At 44.2% G+C, this 23,246-nt stretch overlaps 1 protein-coding gene across 2 annotated transcripts in view; it reads left to right on the top strand.

Annotated features, from left to right (window-relative positions):
* The window catches only part of LOC144497205 (flavin-containing monooxygenase 5-like), a 53,627-nt gene that overhangs the window by 19,935 nt on the left and 10,446 nt on the right, over nt 1-23,246 (top strand). For both annotated transcript variants that reach the window (XM_078218100.1, XM_078218101.1), the window contains exons 2-5: nt 5,154-5,291; nt 8,127-8,315; nt 12,306-12,471; nt 20,935-21,077. In XM_078218100.1, the coding sequence (XP_078074226.1) occupies nt 5,160-5,291; nt 8,127-8,315; nt 12,306-12,471; nt 20,935-21,077 (630 nt within the window). In that variant the 5' untranslated portion in view covers nt 5,154-5,159. The remainder of the gene's footprint in view (nt 1-5,153; nt 5,292-8,126; nt 8,316-12,305; nt 12,472-20,934; nt 21,078-23,246) is intronic.

Below are 23,246 nucleotides of genomic sequence, written 5' to 3'. Positions count from 1 at the left end.
TATTTACAGATTGAGTCTATCTGGAGGCCTGCTCTTCCGCTGCGATCTCCGTAGTACCGGTTCCGACGTGGTTGCAGGTCGCGGTGTCATTGCGGGCGCCGGAACGTAGCTGTCATCCGTGTTTTCATCCGACCCTCGGGTGCGTGGTGCCGACTCCTGGGGCTCAGGCGAGCTGTACACGGGGGCGAGAGGAGTGAGTAGTGATTCTGACATGGTAGGGACAAAGTCAGGGGTTGGGGGTGAGGGGTTGGGGGCTACAGGGGTCCCTGAGTCACCTGCGGGCGCTAGGTCACGGATAGATACTGTGTCCTCCCGCCCGTCGGGGTACTGCACGTAGGCGTACTGGGGGTTGGCGTGGAGGAGTTGTACTCTGTCGACCAGGGGGTCAGACTTACGGGTCCTGGCATGCTTCCGAAGCCAGCCACGATGGTAGTGAAGTCCCTGAGGAAGACTTCCTGGGGAACACGAACATCCGTTCGTGGGGGGGGTGGCATTGGTTGCTGTGCACAGGAGGGACCTAATGGAGTGTGGTGCCTCCGGTAGGACCTCTTGCCAGCAGGTGACTGGAAGGCCTTTAGACCGTAGTGCTAAAGTACTAGTAAAACGGTCTTCCAGACAGTGGCGTTCTCTCTCTCTACCTGTCCGTTACCCCGGGGGTTGTAACTGGTGGTCCTACTTGAGGCTATGCCTTTGGAGAGCAGGTACTGTCGCAGTTCCTCACCCATGAAGGAGGATCCCCGGTCGCTATGGATATAGCTGGGGAAACCAAACAGAGTGAAGAGGCTGCACAGGGCCCTGATGACCGTGGCCGAGGACATATCTGGGCAGGGAATCGCGAAGGGGAAACGTGAGTACTCGTCAATGACATTGAGGAAGTATATGTTGCGATCAGATGAGGGGAGGGGACCTTTGAAGTCAATGCTGAGGCGTTCAAAGGGGCGGGTGGCTTTTATAAGATGTGCCCTGTCTGGCCGGTAGAAGTGCGGCTTGCATTCCGCGCAGACCTGGCAATTCCGAGTTATGGACCTGACATCCTCGACTGAGTAGGGCAGGTTTCGGGCTCTAATAAAGTGGAAAAACCTGGTGACCCCCGGGTAGCAGAGGTTGTTGTGGAGAGCCCGTAACCGGTCCACCTGTGCACTGGTGCATGTTTCACGGGACAGCGCATCAGGTGGCTCATTGAGCTTCCCGGGCCGATACAAGATATTGTAATTGTAGATGGAGAGTTCGATCCTCCACTGTAATATCTTGTCGTTCTTAATTTTGCCCCGCTGCGTGTTGTTGAACATGAAGGCAACGGATCGTTGGTCCGTGAGTAAGGTGAACCGTTTACCAGCTAAATAGTGGCACTAGTGCCGTACAGCTTCCACTATGGCTTGGGCTTCCTTTTCGACAGAGGAGTGTTGAGTTTTGGGGCCCTGGAGGGTTCGTGAAAAGAAGGCCACGGGTCTTCCCGCCTGGTTAAGGGTGGCGGCTAGGGCGAAATCAGACGCATCGCTCTCCACCTGGAACGGGATGGATTTGTCTATAGCGTGCATCGTGGCCTTCGTGATGTCAGCTTTAATGCGGTCGAAGGCCAGATGGGCCTCCGCCGTCAAGGGAAAAAGGGTGGCAGTCACAGACCTACAGTTACAGTCCCAGGCAAGCAGTCGCAAAGCGCGCAGGAACTGGTCAACTGATTCACCTGGCTGCTGTCTGCGCGTAGCGAGGAGTGTCTCGCATAGACTTCGTTAGGCTGTTGATTATACAGGCCTTTTAACAGTTCGATAGCGGCCATATAATTTTCCACGTCTCGGAACGTAGTGTATACTACGTCGCTTACCCGACTGCGGAGCACCCGTAGTTTGTCATCCTCTGTACTGATGGCAGTGGAGGCTCCGATGTAATTCTCGAAGCATTGCAGCCAGTGGTCAAACGTGCTAGAGGCTCCGGCAGCTTGCGGGTGCAGATTCAGCCTTTCGGGTTTCAGTAGCTGCTCCATTCTTCAAAAAAAAACTTGCCAACAAAATTGATGCACTATCAATCGAGCCGAGACTAGTTGTGAGCAAGACAAACAGGCTTTTATTGGCAAGAACTTAGAACCATCCCTGTCGGTGATCGGGTCTGAACTGAGAGCAAGGGGGGTGGAGCCACCGCCTTTATACCCAGACCAGGGGGAAGGAGACTTGGGCGGAACCGACAGGGATGTGCCACGTATACAGGTAATGAGAAATACTAACTACAGTGGTTAACCACCACAGATAACAGTGGTTTACCACACCGACAATCAAGAGAAAAGTAAATTAAACACCAACTGATTGAAATTTTATGTTGCCCGTCTGCCTTTACGGTTAGTGGGTGGGCCAATTGGCAAGGCGATCTTTACATTTAAGCTGCAACATCGATCCAGGATGGGATGAAAGGTCAGGGCTCAAATAAAATTAATAAATGTGTCTGGGGACTAAGGGCTGTGTATGACTGTGCTGCCTAGGCAGCTGTGGTATAGTTTTTCCATTGATATTTACTTTTCACAGGTCAGCAGCTTCTTGAGACAGTTTTGCAGAGGCTGCCTTCCTGGCATTGGAAGCGCCAGTCCACACCCTTCATTTTCTCGGTTCCCTCATTCCCTGGCAGCGGTCAGCCTTTCACAGCTGCTTTTCGTGCTGCCTGGCTGTTGGTCGGCCAGCGAGCGTGAAATTGTGCTCCAAGGCCAAGTGTGCACTTGACGGGTGAAAAATTCAGGCCATAGTCTCATTGAATATGAAGGCTTTTAAGGGCTGTTTTATGGACATTGTTGCCAAAACATCCATCTCACTAACCAAAGCCCACTGTATTCTAGTGTTAGCTATTCAATGGAACCTCTGTGGAGCTACAGGGCCCCATTTTGACATAATCACCATTGGGTGTTTCCACTGATTGTTCCTGTTTGCGGACATTCAAGTCTCCACAAGTTAAGCTGAAGCTTTTGGATGCAAAGTCACTTAATAGGTAGCTTTTTCAAAGGCTTTAAACCCTTTTTTGAGAATTGCTAAGGAATTGACTGTAATCGTAGAATCCTGACAGTGCAGAAGGAGGCCACTCAGCCCATCAAGCCCACACCGACAAAAATCCCACCCAGGCCCTCTCCCCATAACCCCACACATTAACCTGCTGGTCCCCCTGACACTAAGGGGCAATTGAGCATGGCCAATCCACCTAACCTGCACATCTTTGGACTGTGGGAGGAAACCAGAGCACTCGGAGGAAACCCACGCAGACACGGGGAGAACGTGCAAATGCCTCACATTCACTCAAGGCCGGAATTGAACCCAGATCCCTGGCGCTCTGAGGCAGCAGTGCTAACCACTGTGCCACCGTGCCGCCCAATCTAACTAAAAGAATCATTTTTTTTTTCAAAATGTAATTAGGTAATCTTTATTCTGAAGTGACTCAAATCTTCTCTCACCCACCCAAGTCAAGGCCAGTAGCAGACCAGAAAAGTCACTTGCTGCTGTTGTGTCGAAATACGGTTGAACATGTTTTCAAAATATCACTGTGGACATGGGCAAGTGAATTGTACGAAATGCCAGCTGCGTGCACCCGCTTAAAAAGACACCTTTCTTGGCTTTCAAAAGGCTTCTTGCCCCTAATCTTAAATAAATGTAATACTTGGTTTGAAATCTAATCCCTTGCTTAAGGGTAAACCGAGAAAGCACATTAATCTTGACATTATGTAGGAAACCTCAAATGTAACAGTGTAGCTGGATGCATGAGGTGGCGCCACATTTGTCAGAGAAAAAGACAGTTATTTAAACGGTTACAGTTGAGGTTACATAGCATATTTACTAATTACCAGGACAGTACATTAAAAGAAGCAATTTCCAGTCATTTAAAATTGATCACAGATGTTGCACTGACCCTGTTAAAAGCTTACTTTTTTGTGGTAAATCTATTTTCAGTTGTTCCGAATTTTACAAAGTTTCTATTTTTTTAAATAGTTTAAGGAATCTTTAATACTGTTTTTTAAAGATTAAACCCTAAAATTTGGCATGAAATGCACTGGTTCATGGCCACGTTTACATTTGGCCATGTGCAGATGGGTTTGAATGAAAAGTCATGATGTGGAGATGCCGGCGTTGGACTGGGGTAAACACAGTAAGAAGTTTAACAACACCAGGTTAAAGTCCAACAGACTTTAACCTGGTGTTGTTAAACTTCTTACTTTGAATGAAAACCCAGGGAATAATCAACTTCCAAATTTTGGACACAAATTAGACCATAAGATATAGGAGCAGAATTAGATCATTTGGCCCATCGAGTTTGTTCCACCATTCAATCATGGCTGATAAGTTTCTCAACCCCATTCTCCCACCTTTTCCCCGTAACCTTTACCAATCAAGAACCCACCTATTTCTGTTTTAAATGCACTCGATGACCTGGCCTCCACAGCCTTCTGCGACAATGAATTCCATAGATTCACCATCCTCTGGCAGAAAAGGTTCCTCCTCATCTCGGTTATAAAGGGTCGTCTCTTCACTCTGAAGCTGAGTCCTCGGATCCTAGTCTCTCCTACTAATGGAAACATCTTCCCCACGTCCACTCCATCCATGCCTTTCAGTTGCACTGGAATCACCAGTTTCATCCAAAGCAGAAATTTGACCAGCTCATCTTGCTAAGAGACACCGTGACAAATGCCGTGACACTGTTAAATGCTTTTTGCTGCTCTATAACTTAATATGCTACATCATTAACATTTGAAGGTAAGAAAATCCATTACTGAGGTACCCCCCCCCCCCCATGCATGCATGGCATTACTAAATGACATGATGAATTGAAAGATTTTATTCTGGCTAGGAAAGGTTCACAATTACTTGCACAATCTCGATCTCATACAGAAGAAAGATACAAGCAATTGTCATTACAGTTTCATTACACGACTGTAATTAACATTCGTAAGAGGGAAAAAAAATCGACCACATCCAGCCCAATGGTGCCTGCTCCTTCCATGAGCTGGTGTGACCACTTACACCATAGTTGTTAATCTCCAATAGCCTTGCTATCCAATAATGCGGTTGGCCCATGATTTTCATGAAAAAACATTGTTTGATTTGAAGAGCATGATGGATGTTGGTGTCTCAAAACTATTTTTAGCCAGTGAAATTACATTGAATTACTTCTTGGTTTTACTTTGTTAGGTGAAAATGACAAAGCGAGTCGCTATCATCGGGGCTGGTGCCAGCGGCTTAACTTGTATAAAGTGCTGTTTGGATGAAGACTTGGAGCCTGTCTGCTTTGAGAAGAGCAATGACATTGGAGGGCTTTGGAATTTTCAGGTATGCTCTGGTGTTTGAGGGTTTCATTTGGTTTGATTGAAAGCCACAGTGTTGTAACCCCATCCCTTTCTGCTCACACCATTCAAATTCATGGTGGGTCTGACCCCAAAAAATAATAAAACTTTATTTATAGAATGTACATAGTCATACCTCCCCCACATTCGCCCCATCATGGTGCTACATTTATCTAAAAGGCAGTAAAATCTTAGGATTCTGTTACACTGTTCGAAGATTGTGCAAGGATATAGATCCTGTGTCCGCCAATGATCCAAATCTGAAGTTCACGAAAGGGGATTTCTTACATCTTTTGGCCTTGACACTGCATGCAGTATAACTCCAGTTGGGTGCCAAGCAGGGTGTCAGCTGGACAGCTGGTTCGTGATGCAGAGCAATGCCAGGTTCAATTCCCGTACCGGCTGAAGTTATTCACGAAGGTCCACCTTCTCAACCTTGCCCCTCGCCTGAGGTGTGATGATCCTCAGATTAAATATCCGCCAATCTATAGTCATCTGGAACTATAGCGACTTTATTTTAAATATTGCTCAATACTTCCTCTGTACAAATCATGCATTTTAAACTTGTGTAAACAGAGTTCTCCCGTCACAGATCCAGAGACTGCATTAGACACCTTCTCCGTTTGATCACAGGCCACTAATGTATTATAAGCCTAGCCATAAACAGAGATAATTCACTGAGTACAAGTTAACACCGTTCCGTAAATACCAACCCCGCCATCTCGTACACCAAGAGACAAACTCCTAAAAGCGAAGAAATTAGGTATATAAATGATAAGTTGCTTTTTATTTTTAAATATAAAACAATATGAATTGACTGTTGGTTATAAGACAGCTGAAGAGCTCTGTACGAAATTTGTGTCACTGCTTTACAAAAAAACATTTGGACCAACTGGTGTATTCTATTGTTTATTCAGCACATGAGCCTCGTCCCACCTCTTTTCATCCAACACTATCAGCATTCCCTTCCTTATATTGCTCTCTCTCTCGCTCTCTCTTTGTGTTTATCCAGCTTCACGTTTATGCATCTATACTATTCACATCAGCTGTTCTTTGTGATAGTGAGTTCCACATTCTAATCCCTCTCTGGGTAAAGAGGTTTTTCCAGAATTCCTTGTTGGATTTTTTAAATTCGCTTTGGGGATGTGGGCAGCGGTGGCTGGACAGGCATTTATTGCCCATCCCTTTCGCCCATTTCAGAGGGCATTTGAGAGTCAGCCACATTGCTGTGGGTCTGGAATCACACGCAGGCCAGACCAGGGAAGGGTGGCAGATTTCCTTTCCTGAAGATGGGTTTTCATAACAATCGACAATAGTTTCATGGCCATCATTAGACTTTTTTAATTCCGGATTTTTTTTAAAAATTGAATTTAAATTGCACCATCTGCCGTGGTGGGATTTGAACCCAGGTCTTGCCCTGGGTGCCTGGATTACTAGTCCAGTGACAATCCCACTCCGCCACTGCCTCCACTAAAAGTTTATTTGTGGATATCTTGTTCTATGGTCCACTAATTGGAACATCCTCTCTCTGTCTACCCTATTAAAACTCTTCACAATCCCAAAGACTTGCTATAAGGTCATACCTCAGTATTTACTTTTCCAGACATGCTCAACATGTCCAGCTACTACTCAGCAACAAACAATAAGGTCAATGGAATGAATCATAGAATAGAATCAAAGAATCCCTACAGTGCAGAAGAAGGCCATTCGGCCCATCACGTCTGTACCGACAACAATCCTACCCAGGCCCCATCCCTGCAACCCCCACGCATTTACCTCACTAATCCCCCTGACACTGAGGGGCAATTTAGAATGGTCAGTCAGCCTAACTTAATGCTTAACTATAAAGGTAATACATTAAAGGAGAACTTGTGATTTAAACTCGAGTGCACCTAGAATATTCTGGTCACTGAGTGATGAGCACATTTGAGCATTGGAGGCAGACAGAGGAGCTAAAAGGCTGATGCTTGGTGTTTAAGTTGGAAGGTAACTCTGCAGAAATCAAAATTGAAAGCAAAGATGGCACAGTGATTGGCACTGCTGCCTCACAGTGCCAGGGACTCAGCTTCAATTCTGGCCTTGGGTGGAGTTTCCACATTCTCCCTGCGTCTGTGTGGTTTCCTTTGGGTGCTCCGGTTTCCTCACACACTCCAAAGATGTGTGGGTTAGGTTGATTGGCCATGATAAATTGCCCCTTAGTGTCGGGGGATTAGGACTGTAAGTATGTGGGGTTATGGGGATGGGACCTGGGTGGGGTTGTTGTTGGTGCAGGCTCGATGGGCCAAATGGCCTCTTTCTGTTTTATTCATTTATTAGCCACAAACAGGCTTACATTAACACTGCAATGAAGTTACTGTGAAAATCCCTTAGTCACCACACTCCGGCACCTGATTTGATTTGATTTGATCTGATTTAATGATTTGATTTATTATTGTCACATGTATTAACATACGGCAAAAAGTATTGTTTCTTGCGCACTATACAGACTGTTTGAGTACACCTGAGGGAGAATTTGTCATGGTCAATACACCTAACCAGCATGTCTTTCAGATTGTGGGAAGAAACCGGAGCACCCGGAGGAAACCCATAAATTCTATGATTCTGTTTAAGAGGAGACTTTATCGATGTATATAAGATGGTAAATAGTTGGGAGGGAGGTAAAATCTGGAAAATTACTTTGCAAATAACACAAAGGGTCACAGATTCAAATTCTCAAAAAATTAAATTGAGGGGGGCATTTTAGAATATTTAATGTTCACCCTTTGCACAAAAATGCAGCAAAAATCTCTTACAAATTATTTTTAAAAATTATTTTGTTCAGGAAAATGTGACAGATGGCAGAGCCAGCATCTATAAATCATTGATCATCAACACTTCCAAGGAGATGATGTGCTACAGTGATTTTCCAGTTCCTGATGATTATCCAAACTACATGCATAACTCTAGGATTCTGGAGTACTTCCGCCTTTATGCTAAGCACTTCAATCTGCTGAAGTATATACAGTTCAAGGTAAGATTTGCACTAAATTGTAGCGTGTCATTTGGAGTTTAGAAGAGTGAGAGGGGATCTCATAGAAACATAAAATGTTTTAACAGGGTTAGACAAGGTAGATTCAGAAAGAATGTTCCCGATGGTGGGGGAGTCCAGAACAAGGGGTCATAGTTTGAGGGTAAGGGGTAAACCTTTCAGAACTGAGGTGACGAGAAATTTCTTCACCCAGAGAGTGGTGAATGTGTGGAATTCACTACCACTGAATGTAATTGAGGCTAAAACGTGGTCTGATTTCAAGAGGAAATTAGGTATAGCCCTTGGGACTAAAGTGATCAAAAGAAAGGGGGGGAAGAGGGGGAACAGGATATTGAATTCCATGATCAAAATGAATGGCGGAGCAGGCTCGAAGGATCGAATGGCCTACTCCTGCTTCTAGTTTCTATATTTCTATGATGGTGGTTTGCCTTGGGGACACTGGTGAAATTGCTCACTTTGAGAGCAGTACACTGTTGCATCTGTACACACTAGTTTAGCTCTAGGTGGTCCCAGTTGCAGTCTTCTTGTCCTGTTTGCAGCCTTTGACACGGTTGACTACATCATCCTCCTCCAACAGCTTTTCACTGTCATCCAACTAGGTGGGATGGCATTTGCCTGGTTCCATTCTTATCTATCGAATCATAACTTGCAATGTTTTCTCTTCCTGCCCTAACTCCATTACCTCTGATGTTGTGAAGGATCTAACCACGGTGCTCTCCTATTTCTCATCAAAGTCCTGCCCTTCAGTGACGTTATCTGAAAGCCCAGCGTTATTTTCCATATGTACACTGATGACACTTACCACTACCTCTCTAGACTCCTCCGCTGTTGCTCATTATTGGACTGCTTATCTGACACCCAGCATGGAATAAGCAGAAATTTCTTCCAATTCAAGATTCGGAACATCAAACCCATTGATTTCAGTTCTTGCTCCAAACTCCATTCCGTAGCTACCATTCCTCTCCCTGGCAACAGTCTGAGACTAAACTGGACTGTTCACAACCTTGCCATCAGATTTGACCCCAAAACTTCAAGCCATAGTTACGTTATTAGTAAGACCATCTATTTCCACCTCCATAACACCGTCCAACTTTGTCCATATCACAGCTCATTTGATGTTGAAACCCTCTTTCATGCCTTTGTTACCTCTAGACTTGATTATTCCAAAGTACTCCTGGCTGGTCTCCCACATTGTATCCATCTTCAACTTGAGGTCATCCAAATCCCTGCTACCTGTGTCCTAGGGTGGGGTTTTCCAGCCCCACCCGCTGCTGGCATTGTCCAGTCCCGCTGAAAGTCAGTGGACCACCAAGACGGGGCTGGAAAATCCCAGCACTAATTCGCACCAAATCCTGTTCACTTACTCGCTGTCTTACATTGGCTCCTGGTTTAGCAATTACTTGATTTTATAATTCTCAGATCTGTTTTTAAATCTCTCCTTTGTCTTGCCATCCCTATGGTGGCACAGTGGTTAGCACTGCTGCCTCACAGCGCCAGGGACCCGGGTTCAATTCCCAGCTTGGGTCACTGTCTGTGTGGAGTTTGCACTTTCTCCCTGTGTCTGCGTGGGTTTCCTCCGGGTGCTCCGATTTCCTCTCACTGTCTGAAAGACATGCTGATTAGGAGCATTGACCCGAACAGGTGCCAGAGTGTGTCCACTAGGGGAATTTAACAGTAACTTAATTGCTGTGGTAATGTAAGCCTTACTCTGATTAATAAATAAATTTTACTTTTACTTTTTACTTTACTTTATTTCTGTTACCTCCATCAGTCCCACAAACCTCCGAGATATCCACGCTCATTTGATCCTGGCCTCTTGAGCATGGCGATTTTCTATGTGGCACTATTGGTGGCTGTGCCTCCAGTTGCCTAGGCCCTAAGCCCTGGGATTCCCTCCCTACACCTCTCCATCTCTCTTTCCTCATTTCAGACATTCCTTAAACTCTACCTCTGACCTAAATTTTAGTCACCTTTCTTAATGGGCTTCAACTCGCTCAGAATGACAATCAGCATCAGATTTCCAGTGAGTGTCAGGGGGACTAGCTAGGGTAAGTGCATGGGTTTTGGGAATAGGGCTTGGGTGGGATTGTGGTCAGTGCAGACTCGATAGGCCGAATGGCCTCCTTCTGCACTGTAGGGATTCTATTATTCTATTATAAATGTTGAAAATCTGAAATAAAAACAAAGTACTGGAAGTACTCAGCCAGTCTGGCAGCATCTGTGCAGAGAGAAACCGAGTTAATGTTTCAGATCGATGACCTTTTAACTCTAATCTGGTCTATGTGTAAAATATTCCTTTCTTGCTCTACTTCTTTTTGGTTTAGCTGGGACCCATTGTGATGACGTTGATTGTTACTTGTTCTGTCTTCAGTACCAAGTGAAGGGAAAACTCTTCACAGAATTGCAATGGTTACTTTAAAAATAGGAATAAAGTCAGCGAGGTATCTGCAGATGATGGGATTTTCCCCTTTTGCTGTTGAGCAAGACTCACATTTCTTGCTGTGATTTATGGGAATTTCCAGAGGTTTGTGAATGCTTCATTCCGGGGTTGCTTATTTTAAGCTGGGAAATAGGGGAGTCAATGAGCAGCCCACACTGCCCTCTCACTGTCTTCTCAAGGGCATTTAGGGATGGGCAATGAGTGCCCCCCTCGCCGGTGATACCCACAGCGCATTAGTTAATTTATTAAAGAGAACGTTATCAGCTTCTGGGACAGACCAGGCAGATGGCACCTCCTTAAAAAATCCAAAAGATAGGGCAGGGAGTCAGGTTGGGCTGGGACAGTATTTTATCATAACACTTTGTTGTTGGTGTAGACGCATTGAAAACATTCATTGTCTTAGTAAGTTGAGGTCTCACCATCACAAGACTTGGAAAAAAAAACTGGGGGAGCAAATGGACTCTGTTTTAAAATAGAATGACTTTGGCTTTCTAGTGTATACCCTAAGAAGATTTGATTTATTATTGTCACATGTATTAACATTCAGCGAAAAGTATTGTTTCTTGCGTGCTATACAGACAAAGCATACCGTTCATAGAGAAGAAAAGGAGAGAGTGCAGAATGGAGTGTTACAGTCATAGCTAGGGTGCAGAGAAAGATCAACTTAATGTGAGGTAAGTCCATTCAAAAGTCTGACAGCAGCAGGGAAGAACCTGTTCTTAAGTTGGTTGGTACGTGACCTCAGACTTCTGTATCTTTTTCCCGAAGAAAGAAGGTGGAAGAGAGAATATCCGGGGTGCGTGGGGTCCTTAATTATGCTGGCTCCTTTGCCGAGGCAGCGGGAAGTGTAGACAGAGTCAATGGATGGGAGGCTGGTTTATGTGATGGATTGGGCTACATTCACGACCTTTTGTAGTTCCTTGCAGTCTTGGGCAGAGCAGGAGCCATATCAAGCTGTGATACAACCAGAAAGAATGCTTTCTGCGGTGCATCTGTAAAAGTTGGTGAGAGTCGTAGCTGACATGCCAAATTTCCTTAGTCTCTGAGAAAGTAGAAGCGTTGGTGGGCTTTCTTAACTATAGTGTTAGCATGGGGGGACCAGGACAGGCTGTTGGTGATCTGGACACCTAAAAACTTGAAGCTCTCGACCCTTTCTACTTTGTCCCCGTTGATGTAGACAGGGGCATGTTCTCCTTTACGCTTCCTGAAGTCGATGACAGTCTCCTTCGTTTTGTTGACAAGTCATCATTCGACTCAAAAGCTGGACTGTGTGGATCAAACATAGACAGCTGGGCAGCCTACGTGAGTCACTTATTCAGGGAACCAGACATACCTTGGGCTATCCATAAAGTACAGGAGACTAAAAGGATAAAGTCTAGAAAAATAATAGCATGACCTTACTTAATTCAAGCCATGTCTAAGTTTCTTGTTGATCTGTATCTTGTTCTGATCCCGGAGAATCCTATAGGAAATTGCAGGGTGAATTTAGCAATAATGTTCCTAAATTATTGCCCTCCATTCCATTCCTCTAGACCAATGTGTGCAGCATAACAAAGCGGGCAGATTTCTCCTCCACGGGACAGTGGGATGTTGTGACGAAAGATCATGAGGGCAACTCTGAATCAGCCATTTTTGATGCCATTCTGGTTTCTAGTGGTCACCATGTCAACCCTCATTTTCCTCTGGATTCTTTTCCTGGTGAGTAGGTAATGAGTATTGTTGAAAAAAGACATTTAGTCAAAGCTTTTGGCTTGCATGCATGAGGACAATCGCATAGATACCAATGTCAAGGTAAACAACAGCTTTATACTGTATAAAAAGAAAGTGCTGATGGGTTTGCAAGTGGACTCTGATTGGCAGAGGCATTGCCACAGAGAATGCACCAGTAGATTATGACTGACAGTTAACCGCCAAGCTTGTTTGAAATTTGAACCAGGCAGCTTAACTCTGGTCAAGGCATTTCCCTGAGGAATGAACCAGTGAATGGCTAGCGCTTATTATGTTTAGCTGAAATTTATATATTCATTAAATCACATGTTGGGGGAGTTCAGCCAGGGGAAACAGATTATACAGAGTAGAACACATTTCCTAACATGTTACAGGATATTAAAACAATAGATTTTCTTTAATATAGCATGTTTCGTAACCCTTGGACATCCCAAAACTCTATACAACCAATTTTCTTTTTAGTGGTCATTGTTATAATGAAGGAAATGCAGCAGGTAACTTGTTCATTGCAAACTCCCACAAACAGCAATGTGATAATGACTGGACCTTTGATAATGTGCCACATAAAAGACTAAAGAAATAAGTCCAGAGAACATTGACACAAAATAGTTTTAGAGTGGGTAGTTAACTGGTGACAAGGCAGAAAACATAGAGTAAGGGAGAAGGACAGCTATTCGGAGTGGCAGAGGATTCTAAGTAGTGTCTCACGAGAATCAGTGCTGGGGACATGATTGTCCATAAATTATATTAAAGATATAGACTTTAGGATCAAAACACAATGTCTACATTTGCAGGTGACAATCAATTGGGAGGTACAGGTGATAATGAGGAAGACTGCAACAAACTATATTGGGAAACTTGCAGAATGGGCATATTGCAAATGAATTTCAACACAGTTATGGTTGAGGTATTTAATTTTAATAATGTAAGGAAGGAATTTACATATTACTTGGTGGGGGAGAGGGAAGAATCTGAATAGGTTGAGACATAAATGAATCTGGGATTACAAATACTCAAATCAATGGATGTTGTGACATGGGTCAATTAGACCACAAAAAGGCAAATCAAACACTAAGGTTTGTCCCTAAAGGGAGACAATTGAAAAGTAGAGCAGTCATGCTAAAGGTTTGACCTTGTCTGGAATACTGCAATCCAGTTCTAGATGCCATACTACAGGAAGAATGTGAAGGCATTGGAGAGAGGACAGAGGAGATTCACAAGGATGGTTCCAGGGATAAAGAAGTGTATCTATGAAGATAGATTGGAGAGGTTAGGACTGTTTACTTTGGAGATAAGATGGCTAAGAGGAGACTTGATCAAGGGGTATGGACAGGTGAAATAGTCAGTCAGGAGAGCATCAAGACCTAGAGAGCACAGATTCAAAATAATTGGCAGAAGAAGTAGAATTGATATGAAGAAAACAATTTTCACCCAGAGGGTAGTTGGAGTCTGGAATGAACTTCCTGAGAGTTTGGTGGAAGTTTTAATCAAGGTATTGAAAAGGGAATTGGATTGTTACCTGAAAATGTGCAAGGTTTCAGGGATAAGGCGGGGGAATGGGATGAGGTAGAATGTTCTTTCAGAGAACCAGTGCAGACTCAATGGGCTGAATGGCCTCCTTCTACATTGTAAAGAACCTGGGTTACACCATATTTGGAGTATTGTACAATTCTAATTGCCACGTTGCGAAAAAGGAGATAGAAGCACTGGCAGGGTTCAAAACAGATTTGCAAGGCTGATACCAGAACTGCAAAGTTGTACCTTTGAGGAAAGAATGAACAGCTGGATCATTTCTCACTTGAAATAGGAAGGATGGCCGAATAAACGCCTTCAAAATCATGAAAATGTTTAACAGTGTCGACAGGGTGTTTGCATTTCTGGAAGAACAAAACTAGAAGCCATCAAAATAAGACTGTCACCCAAAACTCAAATAGGGAATTCAGAAGAAACTTCTTTGCCCAGTATGTGGAACTCAGTATCATGGGGTGTAGTTGAGGTGAATAGTATAGAGGAATTTAAGGGGAAGTTAAATAAGCCAATGAGGGAAAAAAGAATGAAGTTATACTGAAAGAATTTATTGAGGAAGGCTGAGAGGAGACTCGAGTGGAATATAAATGCCTGCATGGATTTGTTGGGCTGAATGGCCTGTTACTGGGCTGTATGCTGTGTAGATATTGGGCAGGAATCGCCTGCTGCTGTTTGAAGTAGGGCCATGGGATCTTACGCATCCACCTGAGAGAGCAGACAGTGCCTTCAGACTAATATCTTATCTAACAGATGGCAATTCTAGCAGTGCAGAGCTCCCTTAGTATTACACTAGTGTGTCAAGTCCCTGGATGGGATTGAACTCTCAATATTCTGACTGAGGCAAGATCACCACCACCAAGTCACAGTGGACACCAAGGGCTGGATTTTCCCTCCTGATGTCAAACTCCTGTTTCCCGCCCGAGGGAAACAGTCAACCTCTTTTTATTTATTTAATCTTTCATGGGATATGGGCGTCACTGGCAAGGCCAACATTTATTGCCCATGCCCTTAATCTGAATGGCTTGGTGGCCACTGCAGGGCTGCTAAGAGTTAACCACATTGCTGTGGGTCTTTAGTCTGTAGCCAAACCAGGTAAGGACGGCAGATTTCCTTCCCAAAAGGACATTAGTGAACCAGATGAGTTTTGATTTACAAAAATTGATGAAAGGGTGGCAGACGAGCTTTTGACACTGGAGGACCAATCCGAGACCTGCCTGAGAGCTGCAGCAGGCTACAGTAAGATGGTAGATAACTTTAACACAAAGACATCCTCCCATCAACATTTTCTTGTTTTTTATCTTAAGTTTTATGAAGCAGCCAGGCCACAGGGAGAGTGAAAGGATTTGGTACGTGGGGGAGAATCCCCCTATAGGTAGGCCTTTGGCTGAACTCGCACCTAGGAAGGCAGGGTGGCCCTGAGTGCACTAGCCCCCCTGGTCTACTACAGGCCTTTAGACAACTGAACTGCTTCAGTAAACCTCCTTTAGCTCTGGTTAATAAGGCTGTTAATGGTCAGACGGCGACCCGCTCATGGTGGTGGGTACCTCCGACTGGGCCTTAGCAAAAATGGCCAGTGCTGGGCATGGGTCTAGGAAAGCTGCACGCACGTTTGCAAGGGTTTATTTGAGCTCCATCTATTTCCGTTCCGTTCTCGACCACCACAGGCCTGAAAATTCAGACTTAAGTTACCGACTGTTCTCCAGGTTTGTTAACCCCTCAACAAGAGATGGAATCTACCTCACTCAGAATACAACAGTATTATTCCATATATAAAAACATGATGATTTCTTGTTGGTTTTTGCTTTTTGGCTGACAATAAAAGTTGTAGCTATGTTCTTGCAATCAATTATTGCACAGGCAGTGATAATGAGATTTATTTTACCAGGGTTTCCGAAAACTACTCTACAAATGAATAGGTAATGAGTGTGGAATGTCCCAGCAACTCCCATTGCTGTCAAGTTAAAGCTGCATGTTGTAAAACTGGCTCTCGTTACACATTGCTCCAGCGCTTGGCTGCTTTGTGAACACAACCCCTTGTGCTTGCTGCTTTGTCTTTGTCCCTCTGCAACGCAGGTTCTGTAGTTCTCGCTATATGTTATCAAACAGCTGTGGTGTCTCCATACGACAGCAGCGAAGCCATGTGGAAGAGAGCCACTAATCATGTGCTCAATTCAACTAAAGTGATAGCTGTCACTAGTAGACCTCTGACTTTGGAAGATACTTAGATTTAAAGTAAGCAACAAATTTTCAATGGGACACATTTTTGGTGCTACTTCCATTTGTATTAATGAACAATTTGGATTAAACAGATTTGAACTAAATGCTGCACACTATTGAAACATATATTGAAGAACAATGTAAAGCCAGACTTAGCTGAACAGGGACTTGAAGACAATAGAACATTAGGGTGGATTCTTCAACCAGCTGCACTGTTTTAGAATTGGCATTGCAGACAGAATCATAAATCAATAAAAAAGTGGAATCATAGAATGGTTATAGCAGAAGAAGTAATTCGGCCCATCAGATCTGGAAGAGCAACTCAGCTCATCTCACTCCACCTCCCTTTCCACATAAGCCTATAGATTTTGTCTCTTCAGGTACTTTATTCAGTTTCCTTTTGTCTACCTCCTTAAAAAAGGAGGTAGACAAAAGGCAGTCCGGTTAGCTTAACTTCTGCAGTCGGGAAAATGCTTGAATCTATCATCAAGGAAGAATAGCGAGACATCTGGATATAAATTGTCCCGTTTGTAAGATGCAGCATGGGTTCATGAAGGGCAGGTCATGTTTGACTAATTTGGTGGAATTCTTTGAGAACATTACATGTGCAGTGGACAATGGGGAACCTGTGGATTTGGTGTATCTGGATTTCCAGAAGGCATTTGACAAGGTGCAGCACCAAAGACTGCTTCATAAGTTAAAGGTGCACGGTGTTGCGGGTAATGTATTAGCATGGATAGAGGATTGGTTAACTAACAGAAAGCAAAGAGTGGGAGTAAATGGGTGTTTTTCTGATTGGCGATCAGTGACTAGTGGTGTGCCTCAGGGCTCAGTGTTGGGACCGCAATTGTTTACGATTTACATAGATGATTTGGAGATGGAGACCAAGTGCAGTGTGTCAAAATTCACAGATGACACGAAGGTGAGTGGAAGAGCAAAGTGTGCAGTGGATGCTGAAAGTCTGCAAAGGGATATAGATAATCTAAGTGAGTGGTCAAGGGTCTGGCAGATGTTGGTAAATGTGAGGTCATCCATTTTGGTAGGAATAACAGCAAAATGGACTATTATTTAAATGCTAAAAAATTGCAGCATGCTGCTGTGCAGTGGGACCTGGGTGTCCTTGTGCAGGAATCTCAAGGAGTTGGTTTGCAGGTGCAACAGGTAATTAAGAAGGTCCTTCATTGCTAGAGGGATGGAGTTTAAAAACAGCGAGATTATGTTGCAGCTGTCTCAGGTGCTGGTGAGGCCACACCTGGAGTACTGTGTACAGTTTTGCTCTCCTTACTTGAGAAAGGATATACTGGCACCGGAAGGGGTGCAGAGGAGATTCACCAGGTTGATTCCGGAGTTGAGAGGGTTGGCTTATGTGGAGAGACTGAGTAGACTGGGACTATACTCATTGGAATTCAGAAGAATGAGGGGAGATCTTATAGAAACATATAAGATTATGAAGGGAATAGATAAGATAGAAGCAGGGAAGTCGTTTCCACTGACGGGTGAAACTAGAACTAGGGGGCATAGCCTCAAAATAAGGGGAAGCAGGTTTAGGACTGAGTTGAGGAGGAACTTCTTCACACAAAGGGTTGTGAATCTGTGGAATTCCCTGCCCAGTGAAGCAGTTGAGGCTACCTCATTGAATGTTTTTAAGGCAAGGATAGATAAATTTTTGAACAGTAAAGGAATTAAGGGTTATGGTGAGCGGGCGGGTAAGTGGAGCTGAGTCCACAAAAAGATCAGCCATGTTCTTATTGAATGGCGGAGCAGGCTCAAGGGGCCAGATGGCCTACTCCTGCTCCTAGTTCTTATGTTCCTTCTGAAAGTCTGCCTGCACTAAATTCCGGGCGGAGTACATTCCATGTCTTAAACGCTTACTGTGTAAAAATGTTTTTCTTCATCTCGCCATTGGCCGTTTAACCAGTCACCTTAAATCTGCCCCCTATCTTCTCCCTATCTATTCTGACTGGACCTCTCATGATTCTGAACATCTCTATCAAATTTCCCCTCAAGCTTGTCTCCAACCAAAGTTTGTCTGAATTTTGCAGTCAGCCCTGAAGCCACAGCACTCGTCACTGTCCTCAAAGATACTTGCCCACAATGATCTAGCGATCTCCTGGCACCATTTCACCTTTCCTGGACTCACTTTGCATCTGGTGCGAAGTCAGAGAGATCCCCAGGCATCCAGCAATAATGATCTCAACAAGAAAGTTAAACAGACAATCACGGTGAGGTATTCTCACAGACAGCAAAGCAGGAAGAAAATAACCTCAGTTGTTGGCAAAATTCTAGAATCCATCGTTAAGGATGAGATTTCTAAATTCTTGGAAGTGCAGGGTCGGATTAAGACAAGTCAGCATGGATTTAGTAAGGGGAGGTCGTGCCTGACAAACCTGTTAGAGTTCTTTGAAGAGATAACAAATAGGTTAGACCAAGGAGAGCCAATGGATGTTATCTATCTTGACTTCCAAAAGGCCTTTGACAAGGTGCCTCACGGGAGACTGCTGAGTAAAATAAGGGCCCATGGTATTCGAGGCAAGGTACTAACATGGATTGACGATTGGCTGTCAGACAGAAGGCAGAGAGTTGGGATAAAAGGTTCTTTCTCAGAATGGCAACCGGTGACAAGTGGTGTCCCGCAGGGTTCAGTGTTGGGGCCACAGCTGTTCTCTTTATATATTAACGATCTAGATGACGGGACTGGGAGCATTCTGGCCAAGTTTGCCGATGATACAAAGATAGGTGGAGGGGCAGGTAGTATTGAGGAGGTGGGGAGGCTGCAGAAAGATTTAGACAGTTTAGGAGAGTGGTCCAAGAAGTGGCTGATGAAATTCAACGTGGGCAAGTGCGAGGTCGTACACTTTGGAAAAAAGAATAGAGGCATGGACTATTTTCTAAACGGTGACAAAATTCATAATGCTAAAGTGCAAAGGGACTTGGGAGTCCTAGTCCAGGATTCTCTAAAGGTAAACTTGCAGGTTGAGTCCGTAATTAAGAAAGCAAATGTAATGTTGTCATTTATCTCAAGAGGCTTGGAATACAAAAGCAGGGATGTACTTCTGAGGCTTTATAAAGCACTGGTTAGGCCCCATTTGGAGTACTGTGAGCAATTTTGGGCCCCACACCTCAGGAAGGACATACTGGCACTGGAGCGGGTCCAGCGGAGATTCACACGGATGATCCCAGGAATGGTAGGCCTGACATACGATGAACGTCTGAGGATCGTGGGATTATATTCATTGGAGTTTAGGAGGTTGAGGGGAGATCTGATAGAAACTTACAAGATAATGAACGGCTTAGATAGGATGGACGTAGGGAAGTTGTTTCCATTAACAGGGGAGACTAGGACGCGGGGGCACAGCCTTAGAATAAAAGGGAGTCACTTTAGAACAGAGATGAGGAGAAATTTCTTCAGCCAGAGAGTGGTGGGTCTGTGGAATTCATTGCCACAGAGGGCTGTGGAGGCCGAGACGTTGAGCGTCTTCAAGACAGAAATTGATAAATTCTTGATTTCTCGAGGAATAAAGGGCTATGGGGAGAGAGCGGGTAAATGGAGTTGAAATCAACCATGATTGAATGGTGGAGTGGACTCGATGGGCCGAATGGCCTTACTTCCGCTCCTATGTCTTATGGTCTTAACACCAAAGAAATTCACTTTTAAGTTTTAAATTTTACAGATAGTGAAATAAATTATTAGAACATGCACAGGGACAGCTAAAATAGCAGCTAAAATCTCCTAAACAAGCTTTATTTGTTTTTAGAGATGTGGAATTTCATGGAGACACTTAATATAGCATATATAAAAGTACTCTTTCTGGGCCAGGGATGTTATTTAGCAATTATTATAAGCATAGTATGCTGTTAAAAAATCCAGTTACATTTCATTCAAAAAAATGTAACTTCTTCAACGTTTTCTTGCAATGAGACTAAAAACTAGTGTAGAAGTTTTCATCAGCTCAGTGATTTCTAATTGATTAAATTTTCCAGACAGCAAATCCCAGATTTCGGCTTTTAGTTGCACATGCGCAGAGCCTGGGAGTTGCTGCCCTCACAATGTAGTAGCTGAGGGTTTTTCCATCATTACTATTGCAAAATCTGGGGCAGCAGATCATAAATGAAGGCTCTTAGAGAGGAATATCCTAAAATTAAAGTTCACAGTACAGAAGTAAAATAGGAAAGAGAAGCAAATCGAGGATATTGGAAAGACAAATGGACAGTATGAAAAAGACTATCAACATCAAGGTAAATAGAAAGCAGGCAGGAGAAGCTTTAAACAGGAGTGAGATGGATCGTAGAAAATGCAGAATGCCAAGAGATTTTGCAGGTGCATTTTAGTAAGCAGATGAAGGAGCAAGGCAGAAAGACCGGGGGACAATGTTGGGGGGACATGAACTTTGGTTAAAAAGTTCATGCTGAATGTAACTTAAATGATACGTCACTAAGTCTATCACAGGTAGATTGGTGCAGATTAATCATGGCACATGAGCAGGAATTAGGGTTAGGGTTAAGGAAGCCAGTATCTGCAGACACAATGAGGCAAATAGCTTTGTCCTGTGCTGAAATTGCCCATTTCCTGCACAGAGTAAAGCACAAAATACTTTCGCTTGTCTATCAAGCTTTTTATTACCAGACGGGATTGCATATTGCGGATGTAACACTCAGGTTGTTTTCTCTCCATCTCCTATCTTTAACTAGGCATAGAAAAGTTCAAGGGTCAATACCTGCACAGTAAGGAATACAAAGGACCCCTGTTTTATGAAGGAAAGAGAGTGGTTGTAATTGGAATTGGAAACTCCGGGGGTGACCTTGCAGTTGAAATCAGTCGACATGCTAAACAGGTAAGGACCACCACAAAAATAAGGGGTGGGATTTTACGACCCCACTCGGGTGAGGCTCGTAAAATCCCACCCGAGGCCAACGGAGAATTCCGTTCTGCGAGCCTCGCTCGCCCCTGAATCGGGGTGGGTGAGGCAGTAAAATCCCAGCCAAGGTGTCTCACCTTTCAGAATTGTTGAAAATAGATACTGACTTTAAAAGAATCGACTAGCTTTCACCGAAACTTTATCCATGTGTCCCTTAGTGCTGTTCCAAACCCAATCCGTTATAATCTGCTACGGTGGCACTTCTTCTCCACCCCCCCACTTCTTGTCACACGGCTGTAGAGAAAAGAATAATGTCCAGAGTGTGGCAACAAATTACAGTGGATAATTGCATAGGAACAGGGGTGGACCATTTAGTGTCTTAATCTTGCCCCACTTTCAGTGTGATCATAGCTACTGTTCTCCAAATTCCATCAGCTGTCTTGGCTCCCCATCCTTTTTTAACCCTCACCTAGCAAAAATATATCAACCCAATTAAATTTCTAATTGAGCTCACGTCTACTTTAATTTTTGTGTGGGAGAGCTCTACTGCCCACTCTGCCACCCTCTGCAACTGTCTCCTCATCTCACTCCTGTGTGGCCTGGTTCTGACATTAGGATTACGTCCTCCAGTCCGAAAGTCTTTCACCAGCAGAGTGAATACTCTCCTTCCAGCCCCATCAATTCCTTTCAAAGCTCTGAACATTTCACTCAAATCATAAGGCTAATTTTGTGTAATCTCTCGTTACAATTCCACCCTTGGGAAACCAGTGTTCTCCCTGAGCCATGCGGGTGCACGTCTGTGTGCCAGTTAGGATTGGGCCTCACGAGGGACAAACAATCAGTGATACTTTGAGGATGCACACTGAGCTGCCACAGGCCAATCTTATATACTGTGCAGTGCAGGAAAGTAAAATTAGTATGAATTGGCCAGGTTTTGACATGATGAAGGAAGGCTGCAAATGCTAGAAGCCTGAAATAAAAGCAGAAAATGAGCAGCAGCTTGGAAGAAAAGGACAGTTTGTGATCCAGTTCCTGCACTCCTCTATTGTCCTCTGTTTAAAAATCTCTCTCTCAATTCGCATAATAACTGAGCTTACAAAATCCCAACTGCATAGATTTTGGCACTCCATTCACCACACTATTTCTAACCTTCTATCCTGGCATAGCACCACCCCATCTCCAATCTCCCTTTTCTCTCCCAAGGCCTTGAAGCTCTCAAACTAGTGCCTCACTTTCCTGGAACTCCATCTTTGAATCCCTCCAATCCAGTTTCCATTTCCACACTACCAAAGTGACTCTTATTAAAGACACAAATTACATCTTATGTTTCCATGTGTGTGTTCTAAAACCCACCCCTCCCTCATTGCTACCTTTCTCAACACTCCCAATGCCTCTAACTTGTCATCTGTTTGAATAACATTCTGGTTTGGAAGAGCAAAAATATCCTTCAATTAAATATTGGAAAGGCTGAAGCCATTGTGTTTGGACCTGCTCCATTTGCCAGCCAGTGGTCCCTCCCTCTCTCAGGCTGAAGCATACTGGAGCTATGTTTAACATTGTGATGAGCTTCAAACAACATATCTGCGCCATTACCAAGATGTCCCATTTTCACCTCTGTAACATTGACAGTCTTCACCCCTTGCCTCAGCTCATCTGCTTCTGAAATCCTCATCATGCCGTAACCTCTAGACTCAACTATTTCAGTGCACTGCTGACCAGCCTCCCATCTTCCACGATTAATAAACTTGCGATCATCTCCTGCCCATGTCCTAAATCGTACCAAGTTCTGGTCACCGATGTGCTTGCTGACTTGCGTTGGCTCCCAGTTAAGCAGTGCCTTGATTTTTACAGTTCTCATCCTTGTTTTTAAATTCCTTCTGATGGCATAGTGGTTAGCATTGCTGCCTCACAGCACCGGGGATCTGAGTTCGATTCTCGGCTTGGGTCACTGTCTATGTGGAGTTTGCACGTTCTGCCTGTGTCTGCGTGGGATTCCTCCGGGTGCTCCGGTTTCCTCCCACAGTCCAAAAGCCTGCTGGTTCGGTGCATTAGCCATGCTAAATTCTCCCTTAGTTTACCCAAACAGTGACCGGAGTATGGCGACTAGGGGATTTTCACACTAACTTCATTGCAGTGTTAACGTAA

Source organism: Mustelus asterias, chromosome 8 (assembly GCF_964213995.1).
Source record: "Mustelus asterias chromosome 8, sMusAst1.hap1.1, whole genome shotgun sequence".
Classification (NCBI taxonomy): Eukaryota; Metazoa; Chordata; class Chondrichthyes; order Carcharhiniformes; family Triakidae; genus Mustelus; species Mustelus asterias.
This window is presented reverse-complemented; position numbering and strand designations above follow the sequence as displayed.